At 44.1% G+C, this 27,330-nt stretch overlaps 1 protein-coding gene across 4 annotated transcripts in view; it reads left to right on the top strand.

Annotated features, from left to right (window-relative positions):
• The window catches only part of SASH1 (SAM and SH3 domain containing 1), a 506,147-nt gene that overhangs the window by 418,646 nt on the left and 60,171 nt on the right, over window positions 1-27,330 (top strand). For all 4 annotated transcript variants that reach the window (XM_026044362.1, XM_026044361.1, XM_026044363.1 and 1 more), the window contains one exon: window positions 157-285. In XM_026044362.1, coding sequence (XP_025900147.1) covers window positions 157-285 — 129 coding nt within the window. The remainder of the gene's footprint in view (window positions 1-156; window positions 286-27,330) is intronic.

A 27,330-nucleotide genomic window follows, 5' to 3' on the forward strand; every position in this document is an offset into this window, starting at 1 on the left:
MCGGGGCTGCTCGGCATGCACAAAGGTCAGGAGTCGCTGAAGCGCCTGCCCCCGCCGTGGCGGCCGTAGGGCGATGGTCGTTGTGATATTACTTTTAAATTACAATTTTAAAATTCGTTAATCTCTCTTTTTCCTCCTTTTTTGTCTCCGCTCTAGGATGGGTCCCTGGGAAATATTGACGACCTGGCCCAGCAGTATGCAGACTACTACAACACCTGCTTCACAGATGTGTGTGAAAGGATGGAAGAGCTCCGCAAGCGGAGGGTTTCCCAAGACCTTGATATGGTACGTAGAGATGTTATGACTTCGTTACGAACGATTGCCATTTATGCCCCTGCAGAAGATTCAGTATTTCAGGCTGAAGATCTCTACCCAGGGAAATAACTACACGTGGCTGCCTTCATGCAGGAAAGCATTCCAGCCAACTCAATTACAAGATTAATTCTTTTTTTTTAGGTATTTGTAATGCTTCATTAAGCCTTGGAGTCTGCATTTCTTAGTGATTCTTTAATTAGAGCAACTTTTGCTTACACACACTCTTGGAGGCAAAATGAAGTGGCTAATGAACACCGTGTTTCCTTGCTACGAGAGGCTCCAGTGCAAGGGCTGGTTCTCTCTTGCACTGCACAGGCTGTGCAAGCAAAGCTGCTCAAAATAGGTTCAGGTACTGGTTTCAGGCTCTGAAATGGCAACGATCTTCACTTTAGTGAACCTTCCTCTGTTAATACAAGATGGGGGAGAGGGAATCATTGAGTCAAAGCCAGGGCACACTGCTAAGCCCCGTCCCCCAGGGCCTTCTCAGCAAAGCCAGCTGACCCAGCCCAGTCTATGTGGTTGCATGTGGTTATTTCTTCTCAGGTGCAAGTCTGCATTGATGCTTCTTGCAGTTCATGAGGTGCCCATCAGCCCCTTTCTTCAGCCTCCCTAGGTCCCTCTGAATCCCTCACACTGAATGCGGATGTGTTCCATCCTCTCCTCAGATACTCAGCAGCTCCCAGGACAGACCCCTGCAGCAGCTGAGCACAGCACATGAATCAATACCTTTTAAAGACCAACCTGCCAGTTTTTTGCCTATCCAGTTGTGCAGTTTCCTTAGGGAGTCCTTACCACCTTAGCTGAAACTAACTTATAACCAGGTCATCTTCAGAGCTTGTTTTTGTGAAGTTTAAGATTTTTTTTTTCACAAAAATACAGTGTTTCCACTGTTGGACAATTTCTGTTTTCTTATTGTCCTTAGCATGAGTAGATATTTATTCACTGCTTAGAGAAATGAATGTATTGTGTATATGTATTACTGATTGTTAGAGCTTTTTCATTGCAACCCTTTTTTGCTTGTTTTTGTAAGACTTGTAAATGTCACCTGTGCAGAGAAAAAAAGGTTTTGTCCTTTTTTTTAGGTCTTCTGTGAGTGTGTGTTTTYCAAGTGTATTCTATGTTTTTATGGACAAATTTACAGGCCTTTCTTACAAATCTTGTCTTACAGGAAACAAGTTAATAGGTTTTTTTTTCAAGTATTTGTCACTTTTGGTTTCGCGGTGGTGGTAGGCACATTCACTAGCTGTTGCAGAGCCTCTAAATTTGGAGGGTGGTGACTGGTAGTTCTGTTCAAAGCTCTGCTTTGGAACGGGACGTGCTGATTCTGATCTGAAATAATACTTTTTTCTAAAAGAAAGGGAGGAGGGCGCCGTCATGTAGCCTTGTACTTGRGAGTCTCAGACTGTATAGCTCATTAAATGTGGAGTTTATGTGGGAAAGCAAGGTCTGGTGCACAGGCCTGCTGCTGCACAAGGCTGCTGCAAGGACTGAGCACGCTGGTGCGGCCCCGCCACGGCATCCACTCCTTCCCGAGAAATTCCGGAGCTCGGCGCGTGTAATTGTGAGTTGTGCCTTTGCTTCCCSAGATCCTCGCGCTCACTGGAGTGCTTGGCTCGCTCGCCCTGGCAGCTGCACCTCAGGACATGGGTTACTTAAGGCAACTTTCATTCTTCTTGACACGTCAGTCTAGCGGCTGAGGCGCTTGCAGAGCCCTTGCTGACTTCTCTGTACCAATGCAGCATCCAGGCAGCGTCAGCTCCTCTGACCCGCTGAAGTTTCTTAGTTAAATAGAAAAAAAAATCAAGTTTATTTTGCAGGGCTATCTTTYGATAGAACAATATAGTTCCAAGCATTGAACAGAGGTGATTGCAGGGTGCAGAGCTGTGTGTGGCACCCCGCTGCGGGCAGAGCCCCTGTGGCGAGAACCACGGCACCGCATCGCCAGCTCAGCCCTGCTATTCCGGCTGTGGGCAGCAAGGAAGGTGCCTTCCCTGGCACTCGGGCCCCTGGAAGGCTCCTCCCGCGCTGGGTGACGATGGCGGCACTGGACTGCCCTCCCTTTGCACAGACGGGCCGCATGTGGCYCCCTCCTGCCCGAACCTGCAGCCGGCGGCAGAGCGAGGCCACGTGGGCTTAGCCAGCTCGCCGCCACAGTGCCCTGCCTCGTGCCGGCTTAGGCAGGCGTGAGCTAACTCAACACAGAACRCCAACCCGGAGATGCCTCTTTGGTGTCTTCCTTCCCCTTTCTAGGGGAAATGCTTTAAACAGAAGAGCTGTTGGCGTGAACTCAGAAGTGTTGATGTGAAAGGCAGAAGAACGGCCCACCTGCTATGATGCTTTTCTTCTTTTTTACAGTTTGAGGAAAAGTGCTTTAATTGCAGAGCTGTTGGATTTGTGAATTGAGGAGAAATGCTGGAGGAAAGGCCGTGTATCCCTCTCCAGTATCCCAGTAGCAGATGCATGCAGTTCCCAAATCACGGTGCACCGGAATTGTTGGGCTATTTGTCTAGCCTGGCACTGCTGTGCTGTGGTTGTGTCTCACAGCAGGGCTGAGGAGGAGCRGTGCTATCCATATATTCCCTTTTTCCCAGCAGCAGAGAGGCGGCTGAGCTGGAGGCAGACCGTAGTTCTGCTCCTTCCTCCCCAGCTGGCGGCCTTCTCCCCTCGATAGCAAAGTGCTGGAACAGGGCAGAGCTGCAGCACGTGCAGTACAAGTGCAAACGCGCGGAACTGTGCTGGAGCGAAGGTTACTGGCGCCCAGGATGGGCAGGACCACGGGATTAATCCAAGCCCTGCTTTGAGGTCAGACCAAACGTGAAGCGAAAGCTTGGATTCCTATGGCAACAGCTATGGTGGAGCTGAGAATTTGCAGCTTTTTTTTTAATTAATTTTGTTTTGGAATATTGTTTGAGGGCAATTTTGATGTCTTCAGAGGTAATGCAAAATGAGTGTTATAATTAATATGTAGCAGAAACATGAAAGCCCAAAGAAGAGCGGGTCACCCCAGGGATCTCATCATCTTTGGAAAGTTGCACAGAGAGGCCGTGTCCAGAGGGAGCAAAGAAATAACAAGTTCCTGAGCTGGCAAGAGAACCAGGAACATTTCTCAGGAACATTTATTTAGTGCCAGCTTGCCCAGAGTGTGCTTTGTACCATGTCCAGTGGAAGAAGTGTGTGCCGCTTATTGCTGCCCCTGTACACGTTGGGAAGGGTTTGAGCTGTTTGGGAGCAAGTGTTGATATCTTGATGACATGTCGTGCCTTCTAATCAGTTTTCCAACCTTTCCTGTCAGGCCACAGCCCTTTCAGCCTGGATATCCTGCTATGAAGTTGAATTATAAAAAAGAAAAAAAGAAAAAGGGTGCAGTTGTTTGGGAGAACAGCATATCTTGTAACAAAACAGTAGCTGCAGATGGAGGGTAGCACAGAGTGTTATTCCAAAAGGTAATGCCKTCAAGGATTGTTAGTTGTCCCTAACCCCGATAGCTGCACTTTGGATTTGGAATTTTGCCTCTGTTTTTGTAATGGGGAATGTGCTTGGGTTTGGGCATTAGTGTTTGTGAACAGCAGGGGAGTTGCCCACATTTCCTAGCATTTGGCCTGTTCGTGTGCACCATGTGGATTTTTTTTTTTTTGGCTGAGGTAAAACTGCAGTCCAAATAAATAGAGTGGATTTTCAGCTCCAGAGTGAGTGTATCACTGGTAATATTGAACCGGACATCTGTTGAAACACAGTTATGGCCTCGTTAGCTGCTCCTGCGTGCTGCCTTGGTGCATTGGGGAGCTAAGGACAGGGTCGTTGTGCCTGTGTGTGCGCGGGCAAGTGCCGCCCGGATAGCGCTGGGGAAGGGCGAGCTCTGTCCTCGGCTCGTCCATCACTGACAGCCGCCGCCAGCTCCCGCTTCCAGCAGCCCTGTTGCAGCTGATGAGCGTGAAGGCAAGGAACAGCTCGAAGTTTTCCGATGGATTCCAGCAGCTTTCGGTGGCTGCGGCACCCGGAAGTTACACTGAATTTTTGACCTGTAAGTTACATGAATTCAAGATGTTTGACACGTTAAAGCAATAAGGCAAGCTGGTTTTCTGTCTTAATACATTTAATTCCTCATGTAAAGAGGGAACCATTTGGAATCTCTCTATTACATGGAAAACTTCAGTATATGAATAACTTGCTTGCCTGTTTGCTTGTGTTTTTACACAGATGTCCTGTGTGCAGAGATACAAAGTCAAAGCATATAGATGGACCCAAAACCRACAAAAGATTCTGGCTTTGCTGTCCATGTGCATGAAGCATATAGTTCCCATATGGTGGATGTGACCAGGCATGGTTTTGAAAGGTGCTCAACAAGCAATTTTTTCGACTTGCAGTTGGAGCTGACAGCGCAGATAATATCATTGCCTGTAAATGGCAAGTGTCTRGCAAGGCAGAGTGCAGGAAAAGCAGCAAAAAGTAGATAACTTATTAGCCTTTAACCTTTTAGGGGTATATTTGGCTCMTACTTTGCTACTGGTTGGTCATATCATAAGACAACTGAAAAACCTTGGCCGAGCTTCGCTCAAGGAGCCCGGAATAGGCGGAATTGTTGCAGTCACACACGGCGGTTGCTGTGTGTTTAAGAAAGCTCCATGGGGGTTAGCTATGATGCTAAATATCTGCCCCAGGGTGCCGATGCGTGCACCCAGCTGGCTCCATAGCCTGCCTTTCTGTGTGTTTGATGTGCTTGAGGGTCTCGGGTGCTGCTCCCTCCCGGTGTGAGGCGGTGAGCTCTGCCTCGCAAGCGCGGCGGCGTTTGCTTCGCCCTGTGCCCCCAAAGGGCACCTCTGTCTCGCTGGAACGGGATCCCGCTGCTCTGTTTTGTCTTGTTGGCTGCAAGAGGCCTTCCAAAACGTAAACAACATTGGAGCTGGATTAAAAAGTATCTACCACATAAAAAATGCGCTGGAGAAAACACACAGATCAGATTTCTTAAGTTTTTGGAGTGCTTCCAAGCCTTATCAGTCAAGACACACAAAAAGAAAGAGTGGTAGTGAAAGACATGGACTTTAAGGATTTTTTTTTTCTCCGATACACTTTGAGGTGCATAAAATGGTTTTACATAGATATGTAATACATAATGAAGAGTTGATATGCCTGCAGTTTTAGTGCCTAGACACTTTAGGGCTTATCTACGTAAGTTAAATGCATATTTTTTTTTTTACATAATTAACGGACCTTTTTAAAGGTAGTCACAATGCCAATGCTGAGGCAGACAGGGTATTTTTATTATCTCATGTATCACACACCAAGTCAGAAAGGCATTTAAATACAGAGCTGGCATTAAGAGTGGAAATAAAGCAGGGCTTGTTCTGTGCACAGTAAAGTGAATACAGCTCTAAGCAGTTCTTAGGCTGCTTAGGGCTGGCAGTGTAAGTACAAATCCCTGGGCCTTCCATAGGCTTACCATCTCCTGCAGCCTCACCATTGTTTTTGTTAGAAGCTCATTTATGAATAATCCCTTAAGCAAAATGTGTCTATTTATAGGCAAAGTTTATAGGTTGGAAACTCAGCAGATTATGCAGCTCTGGTTGTTTAGGTGACCTTATCTTCCTTTCGTACAGTCAGGGGATCCTTGGTTTTTTAGAGCAGGATCTTTGGTTTAGCCTGTCTGGACTTTTGGGTGTTCGTGATTTTGCAGTGCCACTGTTTTAGAAAGAACGGGTCATCAAAGGTAATTGTTTTCCTTTCTCTTTTTTTTTCCCCAAACCTGCAAGACTGTTATGAAATATTTTAAAAAAAAGAAAAAGATAACTACTTCTGATAGTCTGACATGTAATTGTGTAGTTTAAAAAAAATTMTCTGTAGTGTTTTATCCAGCTGCTCTTGATCTTGTGGCATCGTCTGTTGTGATACTCTTGTCCCTTTAAGTTMAGCAGGACTTTTACTTTGAACCTGAGATCAGTTGAATCTGTTCTCACTGCGCCGCTGTTTGATCCTCCGAGCAGTGCGTATCTGCTGGAACTGACAGCCAAGATTTGTCTCAGCTCCATGATTTAATCTCATCCCAGCCTGAGGACTTTATGGGGGGGTGTCTGCATGCAGAACTCGCAGACAGACTGAAGATCTTTTTTTGTGTATTTTTTTTTTAACTTCTCCTCCTCCTCCTTCTCAATTTAGAGTATGACAGGAAGAATAGAAATACTCAGTATCATAGTATTGAGCAGTTAGGTAAATTTAGGTAAAAAAAAATGCTGTTATTAAGCAAGCAAGAATTAAATTGTCATGTAAGAAGGTCTACCTCTTTCAAAAATAAAAAATCCAAACTTAAATGCCTTTTTTTAGTGGCACGCAGTTCGGCTTGTCATTCTCAGGTTACTAGAAGACTTCTAAAATACCAGTCAGACCTACATGAATTGGGGTAGGGCAGTGATGTCTTTTGGACAGAGTGTGATCAGGCCACTGCCCTTTGGGAGGTGGATATCCAGGCCATTGTGAACATCCTCGTGCTTTGAAAGTTTCTAGGAAGGCCTGGTGTTGGTTTTGCAGCCAGTTGCTTCTTGCACGAGAGTGGCTTCAGTTTCAACAAACCATGGGAAGAAGGATGAATTAACCAAAATGACTGGAGGGACTTACATGAAGAGGAGGGCAGAGAGAGTAAAATGGTAGGTAGTGTTGGTGTAAGAGCCGCATGGGATGGCTCATCTTTCAAGATTTTTCAGTCCTGAATTCAGAACAGTTGAGCTTCAGGTACCTTTTTTATGATAAGCAATTTCACTGGATTCAGTGGAGACTGTTAACAGAGCAGATTGGTGCTGAGCTGGAAGAGTCTCGGCCTGTTGTAGCAGGGCAGCATCTGAGCCACTGGCACAATAACCTCGAGGGGTAGTCACATCACATCACACCTCTTCATCGGCCTATAGTTTAAGCCTGATTCTCAGGGCAGCTTCTGTTCCTTCCTTGCTTTCCCCCTACAGACAGTGCTACCCTGTCCATCTGTGAATGTTCAAGGTGGCTGATGGCAACTTCAGATGCCAATAACTGTTGCGTTGGCTTCCACTTGTGGTGGAAGTTCACTTGGGTGAATGAACTCCGCAACTGGTCCTCGAGGAATAATAAAGACACTGCTTAAGAGAGGTGCCTTGGAACCAGTGAGGTATTCAGCAGCTTGACTTGCAAGAACAATTAGAGTCACCAGAAAAGTGTATGGGGTCTTGATCAAGAGCATGTTCCAGAATGAATTAAAAGCACCTCAGGAGTCCTTGGGAACACCTGGATGTGCTCTGGAAAGGCTGCTTTTCCGTAGCAGAAACACGTGCCCCATAGGAAGGCAGGTCAACCTCTGCAGGCTCAGGGGGGCTGGTTTCTTTTTGCCGTCCTGCCCCTGCTCTTCATGATAGAGGTTCAGATGCCCACAGCTGCTCTCCTTTGATCTCTGCGAGCTTTATCTTTTCTCAGTGTTATGTAGGTTTCCTGTCTCAGCAGTGTTGCCTGGAGCTCACACAAATGTCCCGTTTCAAGCAAGGCAGCCGGCGCATTCAGGACGAGCAGGAAGAGTGCAAGAGGTTGGAAGGGATGTGATTTCTTCAATGACTGATCAATCGCGGTTTCTCTCCCCATAATACAAGGAAGGGATGTCAGCTGGAAGCCCCTCTTCTTGACTCCCATCCATCATACCTCTCGGTTTGTTTGTAAAATTCCCCCAACATTTTAGATTGCATCCAAAGAATCGTTTGCAGGAATAACGTCTTGTTAAACCGGTAGTTATAGCTAGAAAAAAAAAAAAAAAAGACTAAGCTTTTAATTATGTAAGGTTTTATTTACCAGCCATGCAGATAAATTAGGAACAACAACAAAAAGCTACTGAAGGAAGAACAGCATTTGGAAGCTCCCTCCAAGGTGGACTAAGATGATAATTCATAGAATCATAGAATGCTTAAGGTTGGAAAGGACCTCAYCGAGTCCAACCCCCCTGCACACGCAGGGTCACCTAGAGCACATGGCACAGGGCTGCAAATTGAAACWGTAATTGGAAGAAGTCCCTGAATTCCCAGGGAAACGTGTTTCAGACCTCAGTCAGCTTTCAGTCCGGRTGCATCCCTTGCCCTGCTCGGGTTTTCCCTACTCCTGGTACCGAGGGAAGGTGAAGGACGGATTCCAGCCCGTTTGGGCAGAGAAGGGAGCTTCTGCAGCCACCTCTCAAACACAGAGGAGCTGCTGCTGGTGAGAGCTACTGATAGCATCCCGTGCGAATGGGATGCAAGAAGGAAGCGAGTGATCAGAGGTCCGTTTATTGTGCTTGTGTGTGGAACGACTGAAAGCCAAGTCACAGAGTAATTGGAGCCTTCAGTTGCTAGACTACACAGAAGCTCACCAAATAATTTTATTTCTCTTTTGCACAGCACTTTCTACCCTCAAAGCACCTTGAAAACATTCATTAGTCTTTATTRCCTCCTTTGAGGTTGGTTATTTAAGTGCCATTAGCCCCATTTAGGCCTCTCCTTCTTTGSATTCAGGTGCTGGGGAGATGCACCTATGCAGTTCATCATTTGTAACCACGGTYTTGCAACAGAGTGGGTCAAAACTTGCTGTAAATTCAGGACAGCTTAATAACAGACAGTGACTTTAGCCTAGGCCTAGCCCAATGGGGCTGCAAACACATGCTGGCCATGAGAGCTAATTATAGAGAATATCTTCAATGAGTGGAGAATAAAGGTGGCTCTGCAGCTGTAGCCAATGGTCCATTTACTAACCCACCCACCTTTAGAAATACATATATATCTATCTATATATATATGTATAATATGTCAGATATATTTTTAAAAATATGCAAGGTCATGATAGCATTCCTGATACAGCATCTTCCAGAAAACTGCTATTTTCTTCTTCTGAGTGTGGAGGTGTGGTGAACAGTCTGGCTGTGTTACCTGGTGGCTCATTCCCAGCCATCTCTTCTTTCTCATCCTGCCTCTACTCTAAATAATTATTTGTCTGATTCATGGCAGTGATAATACTACTATAAATGCAAAGTCAGACAGTGGTGTTACTTCACTGTTGGGCAGGTAGATGTTTCTTCAGCCATGCATTAATTTCATTGGAATAKTGTCAGTAGGTGATGCCTGAAAAAATACTGTTTCATTAAGGCCCAAATTAAATATTTCTTTTTGAACACCTGTGGGAAAGTATGAGAAACGAGGGGTATGGTTTGCAAAGTAGGTGGTGGTTTGATCCGACAGTGTAGGAAACTGAAGCTCAGTTCTCTCCTCTGCCTGAGGAAAATTGAACTCTTATCTCTTATCTTGAAATAAAGTGCTCTGTGATTTAATATTCTTTATTATTCATCTTATCTGTGGATCATCCCACTTCWCAAACATAAACAGTTCCTGGAGCAGCAATGTGAGTATCGGAGCCTCATCTTCCAGGTGGGCATCTTCTCCACAAAGTTGGAGATCTGTTTTCTTTTTTTTGCTTTGTCACTTGCAGTGTAAGTAATTTAAATATTTTAAACAGGATTGAACTGCTTTAACAGGAATGGACCAGGGAACACAAATCTCAGGCTAACGGGTTTTGGCTCCTTTTTGTTGTTCGTGTGTTTTAGAGATCTCCTTTCAGAGTGAGGCTGTTTCAGGAGCCAGATTGCTGGCCCTCTAGCAGAGTTCAATTTTCCTTTTCTTGACTGCTGCTTTAACTCCTTGCCTAGTTTGGATTTTTTTTTYTCTCTGTAGAATAAACAATAGCAGGCCAACTATTTTCCTTGATCTCCTAGTTTATGAGCAACTTTCCAAACAAACAGCAAAGCTAGAACTTAGCTTCATGCCAGACTGGATGCATTTTTKGGGGGGATTTGATAACCTTATTGTCTTTTCTTCCTTTCAGCTAAACTATATTTGGTGTGACTGGATTAGTTTTTTGTAGCTTTTAACTTKCAGGTAGAATCTATAAGTGTATGCTTTTGCTTGAGATGTATGGAGATATTTTTCTGCAGTCATCCTAGTTTGCCAAGGAAGTTTCGTGTTCCTGTTCTTCAAAATTCCCTTTGTAGCGAGCCAGAGGCACCACGGTTTGCGGCAACACTTAGGCTTGTCACTGATAATGTGGAAATGCTTGGTATGATTGACTGATAATGGCAAATGGAAGGACACGGACTACAGGTTCTTAAAAACACGTAGAAGGGAGTAGAGGAGATGAGGAGAGGAAGAGGAATGTAAGATCTGACAGCTGGGCATGGTCTTTGGAGCTTCGTGCTCCCGTTTTGCTGCTGCTGAAGGTTTTGTTGGGCTATTTTGACCTTTGGGCGGGAAGTGGGAGCTCTGAGGGAAGCAGCCACAGCTTTGAGAGTAGGGAATCCAAGTGACTCTGGAGCAGACGCCCCCCAGTTTGGGACAAGGGTCTCCAGGAAGAGGAGAAAAGAAGTTGGCCATTGCTCGCACACAAGGCTGAGGAGAGAAATGGCACAAGTTAGGTTGCTAGAGTAGGTCAGTATAAAATAAAGTCAGTGCCCCAAAGCAGAGCAGATGATCCATCCTGACGGCTGCAAGGGGAAAAGACACCTCAAAGTAGAAGCTGTTTTTACTTCTGTGAGCCTTACATGGGTGCATCAGTCAGGATACAGGAACAGTGTAGCACTGCTGAAAGAGTAGCAATAACCAAAAAGACCAAATACTTTGACAAGACAAATATGTGGCATAACTTTTGCTATCTAAAGGTGTATTATTATTATTTTTATTATTATTATTAATTTATTATTATTTTCTCAAGAATTCTGTAGCAGAATAAGCCGGACTGGATAGCTGAGCTTGTTAGCAACATGGCCTCTGAGCAGCAGGCTTTTTTTGCTGGATCCTGGCAAGGTCACTGGCAATAACGCAGCTCCATGTGATGAAACGGGAGGTTAAGGGAAGGGTTTTGAGCACCAGTTTGGTACTCAAGTTTGGACCTTTTCTGTTGCACGTCCTGCAGAAGAAACCATGGGCTACCAGCCAAGCTGCGATTCCCACTGTGACAGGTTGCTTTGAAAATGCACAAGCTCCAAGATGAAATGAAAAAGGAAATAGGAATGAATGGTGAAAAAAGAGAGGCATGAGAAGGTTCATCTGTTTCTTCCTATATATGTTGAAGGTAGAGGTGTCCTAGACCACCTTCACCAAATAACAAGAAGGTGTAAAGCTATTTACTTGTAAGAATAAACTGCAGGCATTCTATGAAAATGTAAGAAGATGCTGGAATGCATTAGGTATTACTACATTTTTATATATAGCCTCTGTCACCTGTAGCAGTGGCAGGGTGTGCATATCCCTAGCGTTTTGTGTCTTTGATTCATTTCTTTTAGACTTATAAACTACAAAAATGGAAATGCCTTCCTGACTTTAGATCAGACAGCTGATGCAAAGGAAAGCAGGAAGATATTTTAGCTGAGTGAGAGATTCTGAAAGTCTCGGGTCAATAATAAGCTTTAAGGAAATGGGCTTTTTGGCCAGAAGTGACTTTCAGGGGACACATGGAGAAGTATAGTAGGAAATACCCTTTGTGAATTTCTTTCATTCCCATGCGGGAAACATGAACAGGAAACAGTTATTGTTTTCTCTAAATAGTGCAAGCACAATGGGTTTTCACTTCTCAGTAGTGATGACACTGAGATTCTTCTACCTGAAATTACTGAGGATTTTATCACGACAGTTATTCAGTAGTGGCCATCACTGGCAGGAAAAGGAATGTAGTTGGGGCAGGGCATCACCACGGCTCTGCCATGGTTTGGCTCGTTACARCTGTCTGTTTGGCTTCCTTTGAGCTTCTCAATCAATCCCTCCTGATTCTCAGCATCTCCCTAGACACTGAGAAGAATATAGAATATTTTGTCGATATTTTATTGATTTTTTTAGATAGTTTCAGATAATTGCATTTACAGGATATTTCCAATTGCACAGTAATAGATCTTGGAAACTCTCTTTCAAATATAAAACATTTTAATTAGAGAAGATTATGGCATTTTTGACCTTTCTACCTATGAGTTTATGAATTCTCTTAAAAAGTTAGCATTCTTCAATTTTCAGTGATCACTAGGGTTTTTTCACCYGTTTTTTTCTGTCCTTTTGCTGCCACAGTCCTTTTTCACCCTCTAGCGGACTTGAAAATAAGAGTATTTTCTGTACAAGACCAGAGTAGTTTGCCAGGACCTGAGGCCTTGCAATTTCCTCCTTCAGAAATCTGTGTTTAATCTCATGCAAGACAGGGCCACTCTGTTTCTCACTGCTAATGTAATTCTCTCTGGTCAATCTTTGTTACCCGAGGGACTTCTTGAAAGTTACCTGCTTCATTTACTTGCAGGGAGAAAAGCTTGGTCCAATACGTAAAACTTAACAGCTTTGTATTCATGTTCATGCAGTTCTTTCTTTTTCTCCCCGAACATGTGCTCTACTGAGGCCGTGTTATACCTGTAATATTTGAAACCCAGACACACCCAACAACACCCAGAATTGTGAATAATTCATACACAAAGCAAACACACCCACTATGGAATGATGCAAGGTGACAGGGGATGAGTTGCATCTTGTCTCCCCTTGTTAACCTGAGGGAAATGGCACGTTCCACTTAACAGGTACTAGAAACAGCAAAGGAGGTGTGAAAAGCTAATAGAGTGTTTTAAATAAAATGGACCTTCAGTGGACTTAACCACAGAATGAGAAATGAAATTGAGCTTCTTGAAAACAACACCGTGTCTCATGAGTATTAAAAGTAATGTAATTTTAATAGCTCCTTTTATTAGAAGTGGTCTACAGGAACCTTTTAAGGAATTGGTTGTTCATTTATGTCTCCATATAAATGAACATCCTTTGGCTGAGTTTGATATCTATAATGGTGTGGGGAAAAAAACCCTCATGTATCATACTAAGCAAATTAACTTTTTTTTTTTCCTGACTTAATGACTTTGCTTATATCATACCTACTTACCCTTAGGTCTGTAGCTGCTGTTGCTCATCTAAGGGCTGGATAGCTGAGCTAGGCTGTAGCCTTGCAGATGGGTCTGTATTTCTTAATCAGTTCATTATCTTCATTGTGATCCCTTTTGGGGTAAGACTTTAGAACTCAGCAGAAAGGGGGTTCATTAAAAAAAAAACAGTAGGATCTGCCTTGAATCACTTGTGTATCGCTCTTGGCTGTGCCCTTTCTGGGGCACCAGCAGAACTGATTGAAGAGAGTTATATTGAATGAGTAAAACAGACTGAAGATGGAGGATGTCACAGACTATTGACATGCATTATGAATTTTCATTGCTCAAGTCATTTTTATCACTGTGGGTCAGAATAAGACTTGTGCTATTTTGGCAGCCGCTGCAGATTGGATAAATGGCAGGGTTTGTTTACCAATGCTAGATCCCTCAGCCTCATTTCTCATTCCAGCAGTGGAGGAGGCCACATCATTCTCAAATTATCACACAGGAATCCCTCAGGAATAGTCCAGGTAGCACCTGTATGTGGCCGTGCCTCAAAGCGATGGGCGGAGGCACCATCTTTTGTTCAAAATATCTATTTCCTTGACACTAACTTTCTTCTCAAGGATGATCTTCCTCTTAGCAGTTCCCATCTTTCTCTTTGTTCTCTCTCTTTGGAACTCAGCCTCCCTCCTCTCTTTAATACTTGGTAGCAGGAGAGCCCTTTCAGCAGCTTTTCCCCATTCTCTTCATCCCACTTGCTTAGTTTTCCCCTTTCCTGGAATGCCTCCTGCATACCTACTATTCTGTATTCTTTCTGCTTGCTTCATCTTCATAAACTCCTCTTCTCCATGAAGGAGCTTCACTACATTTCTTGGAATAGTGACAGAAGGAATTTAAAAACTCAGAAATTCATGCAAAAACATACCCACAAAGTCTGGTGAGTTGGGCATGGTGCAATGTGAAATGTCTCTCAAAACACAGAATGAGTGAAATTCTTTCCATCTTAGTTTAGACATCGTCTTAAGCGGACTAAACTTAACGAAAGTTAAACTGCAGTCTAAACTGCACATCAGATTAAGGCTGAAATACCTGCTTTGGGCTAAGGGCGTCTGTGTTATTGGTGACGCTTCTGTTTGCAGGTGGGAAATGGAAATTCCCGTTGCAGTTAGATGTGCAGTGCACAGAGCAGATGTCAAATAGATTACAGGAAGATCATAAATTTTTGCTGTGCTTTGAGGGTTTTCCAAACACAGATTTTATTTTCTGCTCCCTCAATCTCTATTTTTTAATACTCTCATTGTGGTACGGTAACCTTATCTGGAATTTGTCTTAGCCTCGTGTTACAATTTGGAGGAGTCTCTGGGGCACCCCTGACCTCAGGACAGTTTCAGCTGAGCTGAGTGTTCCTCACAGACATTGATGTGACCTGTTCCTTGAAGCCACCCCAGCAGCTCAACTCCGTAGTCTCCTTAGGGAAGCTATTTCAAGTGTTCACTCGCCACTGAGTGATTCTCAGTGCTTCTCAAATGATTTATCACACACTCACAGACATCTCTTCACCTTTTAGGAATTTTGCTGGCTTACATAGATGATAAAAATACTAACTTCCTCCCTCTTTASATCAACTTTTTTAAGTTTTGGGAAAGGCGCTAGCTTCTAACCCCAGACTTATTTAGACCACTCATCAATATTGCTTCTTTCTTGAGTCTGATCAATTGGCTGCCTCTTTTTTTTATTTTTTTTTTCTGAACAATGATAAAACCAGAACACAGGCTTGTACCTGGGGGTCTTAGCAGGGCAGGGCAGAGCAGAGCAGAATGACTGTTAGCACATYGTCTTTTATATATTTGTAATATGGCTGCTGGTTTTAAACAAATGCACGATAGTTAGACCCATGTTCAGCTTATGATTCATAGTATTTGCTACATCCTTTTGTGTCTAGCTGCCAGCCATCTTCATGTTGTCTACCTGCATCTCTGTGGTCAGGTAACTGTGTTTCACTTCTCCTTATTGAATAGCATCTTAATACAAAACATTTGGCAGACAGCAGTCTGCTTTTCTCATCAGTTATTTGGCTGGCAGTACTGGTGGATTGACATGTTTATTTTTTTAGAAGGGAGCCTTATATTAAAACAACCTTTCTCTGTGTAATGACTAGTGACAGTCCCTTCCAGCTCAGTCCTCTGCGGTAATAGAACTAGACAACAGCATCTCCTTGCACCTTTCTTATTTCAGTGAATAGAAGAGATCAAACAATATATGTGTATATTGTTTGATACACACACACRTATATATAAGCTTGATATAGATAACTTGATTCATATACATATATTTACCAAAATCTGTAGAAATATATGTATACACACACACAAAATCCATATCAGTTGGGCTATCTATCTATCTATCTATTGTGCCCACACACCCTAGTTTTGGCAAAAAGTTTCTGGGATGACTGGGAAGTCACATTTTGGCCTSTCTTAGATTTCTTAGTTGATGTATTTTTTAAACTTCTTCAAAATACACATTGCACTATGGGTGTGCAGGACAGGGTCCGTCTGTAGGTGAGGGTGACAGCGAATAGGTGCCTGGAACATTTTTTACTTGCAGTATGACCTTGCAAGGAGCTGTGGCAGAACTTACTCTCTCAGCATTAAGTTCATTTGTAAAATGTTAAATAATGTATTCAAAATAAATGATACTGCCTGGATTAACTTGGTATATACTTACTGTGGAGAAACCTTTGCCATCCTCTAATAGAGCTACCAAGCTACAGAAGTTGTTTTATTCATAATGCCATTTTTAGTTGCTATTTATTGATTTCTGTAGTACAGCTTTCCATAAATTTAGGARTAAATTACCTGGTATTGACTCCTGAGAGCCTATTTGTTACTTGCTTCAGTAAAGAAGAAAACAAGAGGTCAACTCATGTTGCAACATGACTGCCCTCTAACCTTCCTTGCAGTGGAACTGAGCTGTAAAAGCATTTTATAAGTGCTCTAAAAAGACTTTCCAACTATGGAAGGTAACAGTCACCAAAAGAACATAAATTCATAGCTGAAGGAGTTAAAACAGAAGACTACTATTTAAGGGATGTTAGATTAGAGGGAGGGGAAAAAAAAGAAAAAAGAAAAAAAAACCAGTGTTTTCCCAACACTATCCCTCTAAATCATCTAGATGTGGGAATATTCTTGTGCAGTCTGAGATTCCTGGAGGAGCTGAGGGCTTTCTGAGGATGGTTCCTGTTCCCACTGATACGTGGCTGACAGAGCTTATGTCCCAGTTGTATTGCTAGGTGAGGGACCTCATGCTACGTGGTCAGCAAGGCAATAGTGACAATGTGAAAACATTTGCAAATACTGTGAAAATGGGCATATAGAAACAATTGCATTATGACTACTAGGGAATTTGAAGAGAGCATAAATACATCGGTTTAATTATGGGCAAAATGCTAAATGCTGGCACATTCTTCTCCTTTCAGCTAATGCTAAAATTCAGCTTTCAAAGCAGAAATATGAGGTATTTTTTCAACACACAGGGAAAGCTTGAGGCAGAGAACTGAAGTTCAGTAATCCAGCTGAACTTTTAGGTGAGTGGTGTAAGTAACGCTGCAGTCCGTGAAGTCTTCAGGGCTCATCGGGTGTTTGTGTCCAGAATGAGAGCCCAGGATTGCCCTGGAGTTGACAAGGAGCAAATCATGAACTGCTGCCCAGAATAAAATTATGACAGTAACAGATGTTATCTCAACATGACATCTGAGCTTTTAATAAAGCCAGGGAAATTGAGGAGAATGAGTTCTCTGGAAATTGGGTTGCAATAAAAAAGCACTCACTGCTTGAGTTTACTTTCCCTTATATTTACTTTTACAAAATGTTTATTGACTCTTAAAATTGAAAGTCTGGACAATAGGCATGCAGTTAAAATGAGTGTAAGATAGGATGAGCTATTTAACTTATTCAGCAAAATATTTAACCTATTCAGCAAAATTTTATCAGTTGCTCTGTTTTTTGCCAACTTGACTTTCACCAAGACTGCGTATGACCTGCCTCCTTTCTGCCTTTGCTGTCTCTTTCTGCTGTCTTGGACCCCTGGAGAAAGCAGCCCTGCCTTTAGCTATCTAGTATTAATTAAAATCCAGTCTAATAAATCAACACACGCATGTACAGRCACTCTTACGTGTCCCTGTAAGAATGTGGAGAGAGGTGTTTCTGCTGGGATTGACTGGCTTCCAGGGTGTTTTGTGGCTATTCTGTGAGAGGATCTTTCTGCTCATGCTTTTCAAGGTGCTTTTTGGTGACTGAGGCACTTTCTGGACGACCTTTTGGGTACACACTGTGGCCCCGTTAGAATTGTTTGCCTTGCTGGCCAAGAGCTGCAGAGAGGCAGGAATCTGGGAAGTGGAGGAGGAATTGAGGGGGGAATTGCATGCTGCAGTGCCAATTCCTTATAATGCTGTGTGKCTTGTGAGAGGGTTTCAGAGAGCATCACAAACGCTGGCAAAGCCAGCAAGTGCAGTAACCAAGAACTCGTACATCCAAAGTATGTACTGAGAGGTGAAGGTTTTAAGAATTGGTCTTGTGATACTAAGGAAATCAGAATCAGAACGGGAAGAGGATCTCAGAAATTTTGAGCCTTCTCTCCTATTCCTATGGGAATGCTTTCTCCCAGAAGGAGAGAGGGAACACTTTCGTTTCCATCCTCTTACATTTTATTCTGGAAATACTTCTTGTCTTGATTTTTCATGAAATGATTTTTCATTTTTTCTTTGGGCGTTGCAGGATGCTTTGAATGGTTCTGTGCAGTCTGACGCAGCGGACAGTGATAGTAGTTACCTCTGTTTTTTAAATGTGATCACATGGGTCATCCCAATTCGGGCTTCCAAGTCCTGGAGGGGCTTGTTTGAACTACCAGCCCCAGAGCACTTGACAATAATGTAGATGACCATAGGTGACCCTTTTTTTGTTTCCCTTTGTGGGTTTTGGTGGACGAACTTGCCCATACGGCCACTTCCTCTGCTCTCCCCGCTGGGCTGGTGTTAGAGAGGACAGGGGTGAATGAGCCCCGTTGGCCTCTGCAAGACCAAAGCTGTGTGGGGTCATGGCTGCTGCGCTGCTGCGCTGCTGCGCTGCTGGTTTCAGCTCAAGCTGAAATCCCATGGAGCAGCATTTTCTGAAATACTCAGCTGTGCTCTTGTGCTCTCTTCTTGCTGTCTTACTGGGTTTTGTCCAGTTTTGCCCACAGAGCTGCAGCTTTGCTCTTCAGCAGGGCAAACAGGAGAGCCCAAWGGTGCGTGACAGACGTGAACCCACCAGCTCTGCTGCTGGGATGCACGTTTTTGAGGCTGGGTGGGGTTGGGTTTATTTTGCAGTTCTTTATTCTTGAGAATAGCAGCACTAGGTGTGTTTCATGGCCTGCATGTAGATCACTTCTCTCAGTGTACAGCCGTGGAAAGGTCCAATGGGAGCAGGTCACATAGAGACTAGGGTCATGTGTACTAAGAAGAACACTGAAACCCAAATACTACATTGAGGAAGTCAAAAAAAGGTGCATAATATGCAGAAGAAAATGCTGGAGGAGGCTCTTACATCTTTGAAAACTTTTATTTCCTCCTTGGAATTTCCTCCTTGGTGCAAGTTCCCTATGTGATGGGTGCTCCAAAATTTAGGGGTCCTCATAGAGCTGGAAACGCAGCATGAAAGAGAGACATGAGCCTTGCGTGCGCGTGGTGAAAACTTGGCCGTGCTGTTGCTGCAACTCGTTTTGAAAGGACTGCTGAACAAGAACATGTCGTCATTTCCAAGCTCGTTGAAATTAATGATTACAGGCACATTCGCAGCTACCAAGGAGATGAGTTAAAAGGTAGTAATGTAAACGAATYGTTCGTGTTTTTCATTTTGAGCAGCTAGTGTTTTTCTTTTGTCAGTAAGCTGCCAAATGACAGTCAGCACTGTAACACGGGACTTGAGGTGATCAAAAAGGATGGTATGAACGAGCAGATTTGCCAGTGTTGGAGAAGCCAAGGATGCACAAGGAAAACAGATGCATTTAGTAGCAAACAGGGAAAGACTGTGCTAGAACATCTTCACAACAGGTATCTTGCAAAGCCGCCCAAGGCCTGGAGAGGCAGTGCCCTCAAATTKAGCACCTGAACCCCAGCAGCAGTGTTTGGAACCCTCTGCAGACCCTCCAAGGCCTTGCCAAGGGGAGAAGCTGCAAAGGAATTATCCAAGCCATTTGCCATGTTCTGAAACATGCAATATTGGGCTGTTAAAGGTTTTTTTCCTGATTAACTATGTCTGAAGGGTTTGAAGGAGTGAGCAAACAACACTCTAATACATAAGCTCAATTATTAGGCTTTTATAATTAAGGCTGCCTAATTCAAGCTGACATTCGAGAGGCAATTTGATTATTGTTTAAAAAGTGTTAACATAAAGATTATGTCAGATGCAAATTCTCAGCTTATTTAAGCTTAAATTTCAGAGATTTTAAGTCCTGGCAAGCAATGTGTGATTGAAAAACAGGCCTCTATTTCTGTATGTATATTCCCCTGCATTTTTACAGCGAGCTAGAATTTGGCATTTGTCAAGGGCAGGGAAAGACAAGAATAAAATGAAATCAATTCTGCTATAACTGATTGATCCAGTCTGCTGCCATCATTTACTCTGAAGAGGGTGAAAAGGTATCAGCAAAAATAGTTCCCGGATTGATTTTCAGTTTGTTTATCTGCTCTCTGTTGACTAGTGTTGCTTCCAATTAGAAATGAATCTGGTTTTGACACTGCAATTGCATCAAGATTTGAGGCTTGCTATTTAGAAGTGCAGGGTATATTTGGGCAGTGACTGATTTAATCTTTTTCCAGGATTTAGAGAACTCTGTGTCTTACAAGGCTTGGATTAGTTGTGTACAAACTATAGCTGGTAGATTGTGAAACACGAATGTTTAGTTTCTAAGAGCACTGCAGTTTGGATCTATAAGATCTATACGAAATGCTGGTATCCTATATTACTTGCTAATTTGTACTCTTACTACTTATACTCTTTATGTGGTATCAGGACTGTGTCCAGCTTAGTGCTCATCAACTGCAGCGTGTGGCTCTTGCTGGTTTCAAAGTCAATGGGAGTACGTAAAACCATATTTTTGTTATAAAAGTGTATAGCAGCTGATGCACTTTGCAATATACTTGATATACATCATATAGCAAGACCTACTGTAGGGTGTGAGAGCACAGCAGGCCATATGGAAGACTCTCTTGCACTTTCAGGTAAATTAATGTGCTGGTTTTATTTCACCATTAATGGAAATACAGAACACCCCAAATTGCCCAATTTAAAACAGACTTTTTGCCCCGGCTAAGAGTGGCCAATTCTTGTGTTCCCCAGAAGCCTGGTCCCCAGAAGGGCGGCTGGTGCTTTAGAAATCTGACTGTAAACAGGTATTTCTCAGAAACTGTAGGAGTAAAYGGCCCATATCATACAAAAAATACAGCGTCTCTTTGAAACGGCCGTGCCGGGGAGGCCGTGGTACCTCTGCTGTGTCCGCAGAGCCTTCTCAGCCTGCTGCAGGGCCTGTTTTTCACAGAACCCGGGGTAACAGAAAGCCYGTTTTGTATTCAGGGGTGTAGGCCGGATTGAGTTGCACATTTTTTCACAGAGTGCACGTAACCTTGAATAAGGAACAAAAGGTACAGCCGAGAAGCAGTTGTGTGTGAGAACTGGAGCTGAAGCAAATAAACAAACAGAAACCCTAGAGAAATGCTCTCCGCACTGAAGGAAAGCCATRAGCGGCGGGAACAACAACCTGCCAGGGCCGTAGTCTGGAAAAGCACTGTGGCATTGAGGTGAGTCGGAGGCAAAAAGCAAACTTYCCATTCGAGCCCCGTCCTTGCTGCCGTGATGAGCACAGACTTGTTTCCAAGCGGCCGGGGCGGCTCTTCCTCCTTGAGGAATCAGTGCCGGGGACGCTGCCCTCACGCCAGCAGCGCCTGCCCGAACAGGCGGGTATAAGSCCTTGCACGGAGACGTGTGCAGGCCCGGGTGTTGGGCCGCTGGGGCGCGGGGTTTGGGTGCCTCTGTAAGCTCTGTCTGCTGGAGGGGAGGGCACTCCAGGCAAGGCGCAGCGCCCTGCGCTCGCCAAGCCGGGCTCGCTGCGCTAGGGCTCTCTGCAGGGCGCCTGCTCCCTGTGGCAGCGCCCAAAGGGCTCGCTAGCCAATTAGGAACTGAAATGATGCGGCTTGGGCAGCCTTTTCCCAGTCCAAAGCTTTTGGATGGCACTTGCTCGGGGTTGTAATTGAGARCTGTTATCACTGGTAGCAATGCTGCAGTGTCGTTCACACACAGACTGTGCTCTCGGGGCTTGCAGTCTGATTTACTTGACATTTATGGCTTTTATGTTTCTTTTGCACCTTTGCTACCGGCCTTCCCTTTTTCTTTTTTTCTGCAAATGGCTGATTTTGTAAATTGTTTTTCTGATAGTCCTTAATCCCATGTGTGTTGTTGGTATGCAGAGTGAGGCGTTTCCCTCAGCGCTTCCTCATACCTTGAAGAATCTAAGCAGCCGCCTGTGGATTGGGAGAGAAAGGCCCTCTCGCTTAATCCACCCGATTCACTTCATGGTTCAGGAACATCCTTGTACCTTATTTCTCTCTAGTGGCTGCTGCCCACTCTCTGGAGTGCACTGATGSCTCTGCTCAGTTCCCCGTTGGCAGCAGTCCCCCAGCACCCAGCAGGCCCCACAGCACGGGTGCCCAGCACACCCCGCTTCGCACCGCTAGCAAAGGTTCCAATGTGCCTCCAAACAGCAACGCTTGCAGTTTGCTGRGGGGTCCGTTTCACTGTATGTGCATTTGGAAGATAAGGTACAGAAATTAAAAGTAACACATGGCAGCCTCTATAAGGGCATGTTTTCATTAACTATGGCTCCAGCTCGGTAATGCGTCCCTTAAATGTAAAAAGCGCCAGTGAGCAGATAGGGTGAGTGAAAAGGGAGTATGGAGCCTGTGCGTAGCCATGGGTTTCCTTGGAAGGAGGTCTGTGTGCTATGTGTAGGCACTGGCTCCCTGACTATTCAAGTGCCACAGGTGCCGGTGGGAAGGCCGAGATGTGCCGTGTGCTCCTTGCGTCCGTGTCCGCCATGCCGCGCTCCCCACGTCCTTCCAAAAGCCTGACAGAGCTGGAGTCGGGCCCAGCAGTGAGACCCCCGGGTTCGGGCCCRCAGCCTTTCATTTAACCCCTCGCCAGCAGGTGTCTGGGTTCACATTGGAGCTGCTGGGTGCCGCTGTTGTGCTGCCACCTCCACAGACCTGCACAGCAGAGGACGGCYGCCACTTGCTGCCAGCCGCAGAACTTCTGTCCTCTATCACGGAAGTCAGTAATTACTTAATATTATCAAGGAGATGCTTACTGAAGTGGCGGAGCAGCCCCTGGTGCTACATCTGTGTCCCAGGGATGGCTGTCCCTGCGGCAGGGACTCAGCTGGAGCCGGCGTTTTTGCTGCGGAAGGAGAGCCAGGACCTCATGCATCTTCTTCGGAAAGGCACAACACGGTGCCAAATAACACAGTGGCCTTCAGTCATGATTTTTCCCTCTGATGCAGCAACCTCACATGATATCCGTGGCCCCGTAAGTGTGATGCAGTGCACCAGAGCTGATTTGAAATTCAGTTTGGTGATCATGTGATGGCCAGTGATGAAGGCTGAAGCAGTAAGGGCCTGGCCCTAAGCATCCGTCAAATACAGGCTTCAAGTTCAAAGGTAAAGACAGAATGACTAATTTAAACCGTCTCTTTATCAAAGGCAATTTTTAGAGCAGGGAGGATATATAAATACAGTCTAACCATTTGTGGGCTAGTTCTTTTTTGCATTAATATGGTTAATTTGTTTGCAGTTCTCTCACTCAAGAAATTAATTTCTCCCTTATTTTCTCAGYGACTTTGAAGTTAGCATCCAGCTCTCAGCCCTCGTCTCTCTGCCCTCGCCCCCTCACATTCCTGGAGCGCATTTAGGCAGGCGGAGAGYGAGCACCTCAGTGCCTGCCTCTAGGGGACGAATTTGTAATTTCTTAATTTTCAGGTGTTCTGCTGCACATGCCTGTGTCATAAACAAAATCAGATCGGTTTAAAATTAAACATTGGTTCTGTTTTTAAGCAGTTAAGAAAAGATCAAATTTTTTAAAGAAAGAAATAACAAAACCGAAAGATGTCTTTCAGTGTAATGAGTTTTTCCTGTCTTATGTATGCCTTTGCAGAAGGGAACTTGAAACAACAGATTCTGCAAAATGAACATAATGCAATCAAAAATGTTAGCACAGAGTGGAATTTTTTTTTTAAGTCACTTCCCCATAAGCTGATATAAATTTTCTTGTCTGATAGTAAATTTTTCAAAGCTACTTCTCATTTGTATTCCTGCTGCTGCCACGGTCAGAGCCTCTGAAATGGTGGTCAGACCCAGGCCATATGCACAGATATACGGCGTAGCTCATAGTATTATCGCCTCCTGGTTGGAGTCTCCCCATGGAATATGGAACAGAAGAATCACTAAGGGGGAACTAAACTGCATTAAAAACATTAAACTGAGAGCACAGGTCAGCAGAAAATGCCAACTAAGTCCAAAACACTGTGAATGAATAGCTTTAAAGCTGGAGCTGCAAGGCTTTCCACCTACAAAGGCCTGAGTTCAGGAGTTCCGCTTTTTTTAGCGCAAGTTTTAAACTCTGGAAGAGAAGAAAGTTGCAGTGAGACTCTGATCTGGAAAGCAAGAATCTCATTTTGTCCAAATGTTTGAAGCTTTGAAATAGTAATTCTTTATGAGTCAAAATAGTAATGAGAGTGTTTGAATCTTGCCACGGAGAGAACAGGGAAATGGTGAATGTGCACGTGAGCACGGCCTCGTGGTTACAGTACTTGCCAGAGATGGGGGATGATGTGGTTCAGTCCTTGCTTGGCTTAAATCTGAACTACAGAGTTCTGCAACCTCTTTTTTTTCTTCTTCTTTTCTACTGAATTTCTTCAATGCTCTAGAAAATTAGAGAGATGCATTTCCTGAGCAGTGGGTTCAAAGCCGGCCTTCAGAAATTCTGTGCTTGCTAGGGAAAAGTTTCAAGTTTAGCAGATTTCATTGAATTAATGTTTATGCGGTCATGTTCTGAAAGGGCACAATTTCCAATTTAAAAAGAAAACACCTGTACATGCATCTATATATACAGATTATATTTTTAATGGAAACTCTGAGGCCTGGTGGCCGCGCGACGAGGCCGCTCCTCTGCGCGCGGGTAACGCGTGGCCCCAGCTGCGGCCCTCGTACAACCAAGTTTGGCACCAGTTTCCTCGTGAGTCGATGCTTTTCTTCCACCCTCGGCGCTACAGAGCTCTGAATTTTGGCCTTGCCCACCAGCAATAAAGGATCAAACAGTCGGAAGGATTTGGATTGCTTCCAAACGTTGGAGCATTTTTGAGTCTGTAATGTGGGGTGCCTCATGTAAGCGAGACAGACAAAACTGTCTCCTTTTATTGGAATAGGTCATCTGCGCATTGGAGTGACCAAAAGTTTCTGATGTAAGACTGCAGATTTTCAGCTGGATGTGAATTAGAGTAATCTCTAAAAAGTTGGGGAAGTTCTTTTTAGCTAATTTTTTTTGTTGTTATTTTCCATGGTAACGTRTAATCTTTTACAGATCTCCTTTTGTCCACAATCAAAGGACTCAGTGCTTTTCCAAAAAGAAAGGAGTGCAAGATATATTTTTTTTTCTTGAAGAAAAAGRGACTTGATTATTGGTGCACCATGCATCTATGGTGGTAGAATAAAAAAAAAAAATTGTAGGGTTTTTGTTTGTTTATTTTGTTTTTAAGGATTAAGGAATAACTCTTCCTTCTGATTTACCTACTCATGAATTTCACCAAGTTTTTAAGGCTCTATTAACTCAAGACTTAAAGGAATTAACTGTAGTTGTCTCTTCTGCTACAGATCTTCTGCATAATTCATTGGTAGTTTATTTTCTGGAAGAATGTGAAGTAAAATCAAGGTAGATGTGTGAAGTTTTAGTAAATGATGAAGCCAAAGYCAGTGGGCATGTAAAAATGCATTAGTTTTACAAAAACAAGTGGTTTCGCAAGAGTCCATCTGTTTTCAATGTATTGATTGATTCAGCTTGCACGTTTACATTTGTTTACACTATAGATCATCTGAAACTTCATGTGCCTGAGGTATGGATGTTGGCAAATATATTATCAATACAAATACAGCTTACAGTGGATCTACATTAGCCAGTGTTTTTGTGGTAGGTCTGTCTGAAAGGATTTATAGCACAGCTGTAGAGGCTTCCTTGAGGCATTGGTTGTGGCCTGGGAATCTATTTTTCTTTCCTTAACTGTGTTCAGGAAAAAAAAAAATGTTTTTTGGTTTTCTTCAAAATTCAGAAAGGAAAGTGGGAAAGGGGTGAATATGCTTAATATAAATGCAATACAGCTCTGTGTATCTGAAAAGCTGTGTATCTGAGCAGGGCCTGCCCAGAACACGTAGGGAAAGGGCTTGGGGAGAGCACCGACACGGTTCTCCTGCACAGATGTTCCACTCCAGCTGCCTTATTTAGCTGGGCTGAAATGGGCTCACGGATTTGTTCATCAATATAGGGGTGCTTTAGCCGTCTCCTTTCCCCACGGTTTCCCACTGCGTTTATTCGGGAGCCATCTAGGTCTCACTTTGTGCAGTTTCTGTCTGCCGAGGGAGATGAATCCTGTCTTACACACGAATATTTAAATTTAAAATTCAAATGGATGCAGCTCCTGTGGTAGAAACTGTCAAGAGGTACATGCATTTTTCATAATTATGAGGGATTTGTTCAATGAGAAAAGATCTGCTAAGTGGACTGAGTTATGGTGTCAGGCAGAGATGAACCTGAACACCCAGAGTGTTCAGGTAACTTGCATATAAGATGCCCCTTGTAAGAACAAATGAGTCCTGCTGTGGACTCACTCCCACGTGTCCTTCTGGAGGCTTTTCTCAGCCGTCCTTATACACTTCTGTATTGGAACAATCACATCTTGAGATAGGGAGGGATTTTTCTGCCTGTCATGTTCTGTACAGAGCAGCCAAACCAATGTTATCGCACAAGGACGAGTCCCTCATGAATTCCAACCTGCCCCTGCAGTCTGGAAACGTGTCACTAACTTCTTCCCTGTGTAATCTGTGCTTTGTGCTTGCTTCCCTGAGGCGCCTTTCAGGCTTAGCTCATACACTCATATGTGAATGGGCATTAGACTATTCTCAAGATTTTTACAGAAATGATAGTAWACAAAACAAAAGACACATTATTTAGGAACCTGAAATTATTTGAAAGAAACTGTTTAAATGATTCAATAAACAGTAAACACACAGTAAACACACAGTAAGCAGCATACTAAGTAAACAGAAAAGCTGCCATTGAGGGAAGCTTCTTTCTTGAGCCCCKAGCCAAGCAACTTAAACCTTGAGGCACAGGCCACGAATCTTGCTTGTTATCTTTAAAAATCACACTTTTCTTTAGAAATGTGATATTTTTAAAAAGCCCTGTACTGTAAAGTGCACTGGCTCTTCTGCAGGGGAGCAGTTTAACCCAGGAGCAGCTTTTGGTGCTCCCCGAGTTGTGGAAAGGTTGGGTACTCCCTGGGCTGCCCGAGGCTGCGCTGCCCACCTGTGCTCCCGGGATGAGAACCACAGCCGGGACCGGCATCCCTATCCCAGCRCCCCTTCCCGTGAAGGAGAGCACAGGGGACAACTAGGAGCAGGAATAAGGCACATAGTGCACTTGGACCTCCTTGTTTGGAGCTGGGCAAGCTGATGTTAAGCCACTCTCTGGCCTCTCAGATTGGATATAATTTATGATTATCTCTGTTAGCTGAGCTCTCTGGATCTTGGTTGCTGAGGTCTAAGCAGTACCTCAGACGTGTAGTATGCATTGGTCGTGGCTGCACAGAACAGTGACTCCACCAGGCAGGGCCCCCTAAAYCCAGAAATCATGCGAGTGAGTGAGACACTTTGGGAAACATTGGATTTATATACATGGCTCAGGGAGCCTGCAGCACCAGTCAGGTGCTTCTGGAAAACACAATCCATCAGGCCCTTCCTCGGATGCCTGGATTTCTCAGAG

This window comes from Nothoprocta perdicaria, unplaced genomic scaffold (assembly GCF_003342845.1).
Source record: "Nothoprocta perdicaria isolate Ctin4 unplaced genomic scaffold, notPer1 scaffold_36, whole genome shotgun sequence".
NCBI classification, from domain to species: Eukaryota; Metazoa; Chordata; class Aves; order Tinamiformes; family Tinamidae; genus Nothoprocta; species Nothoprocta perdicaria.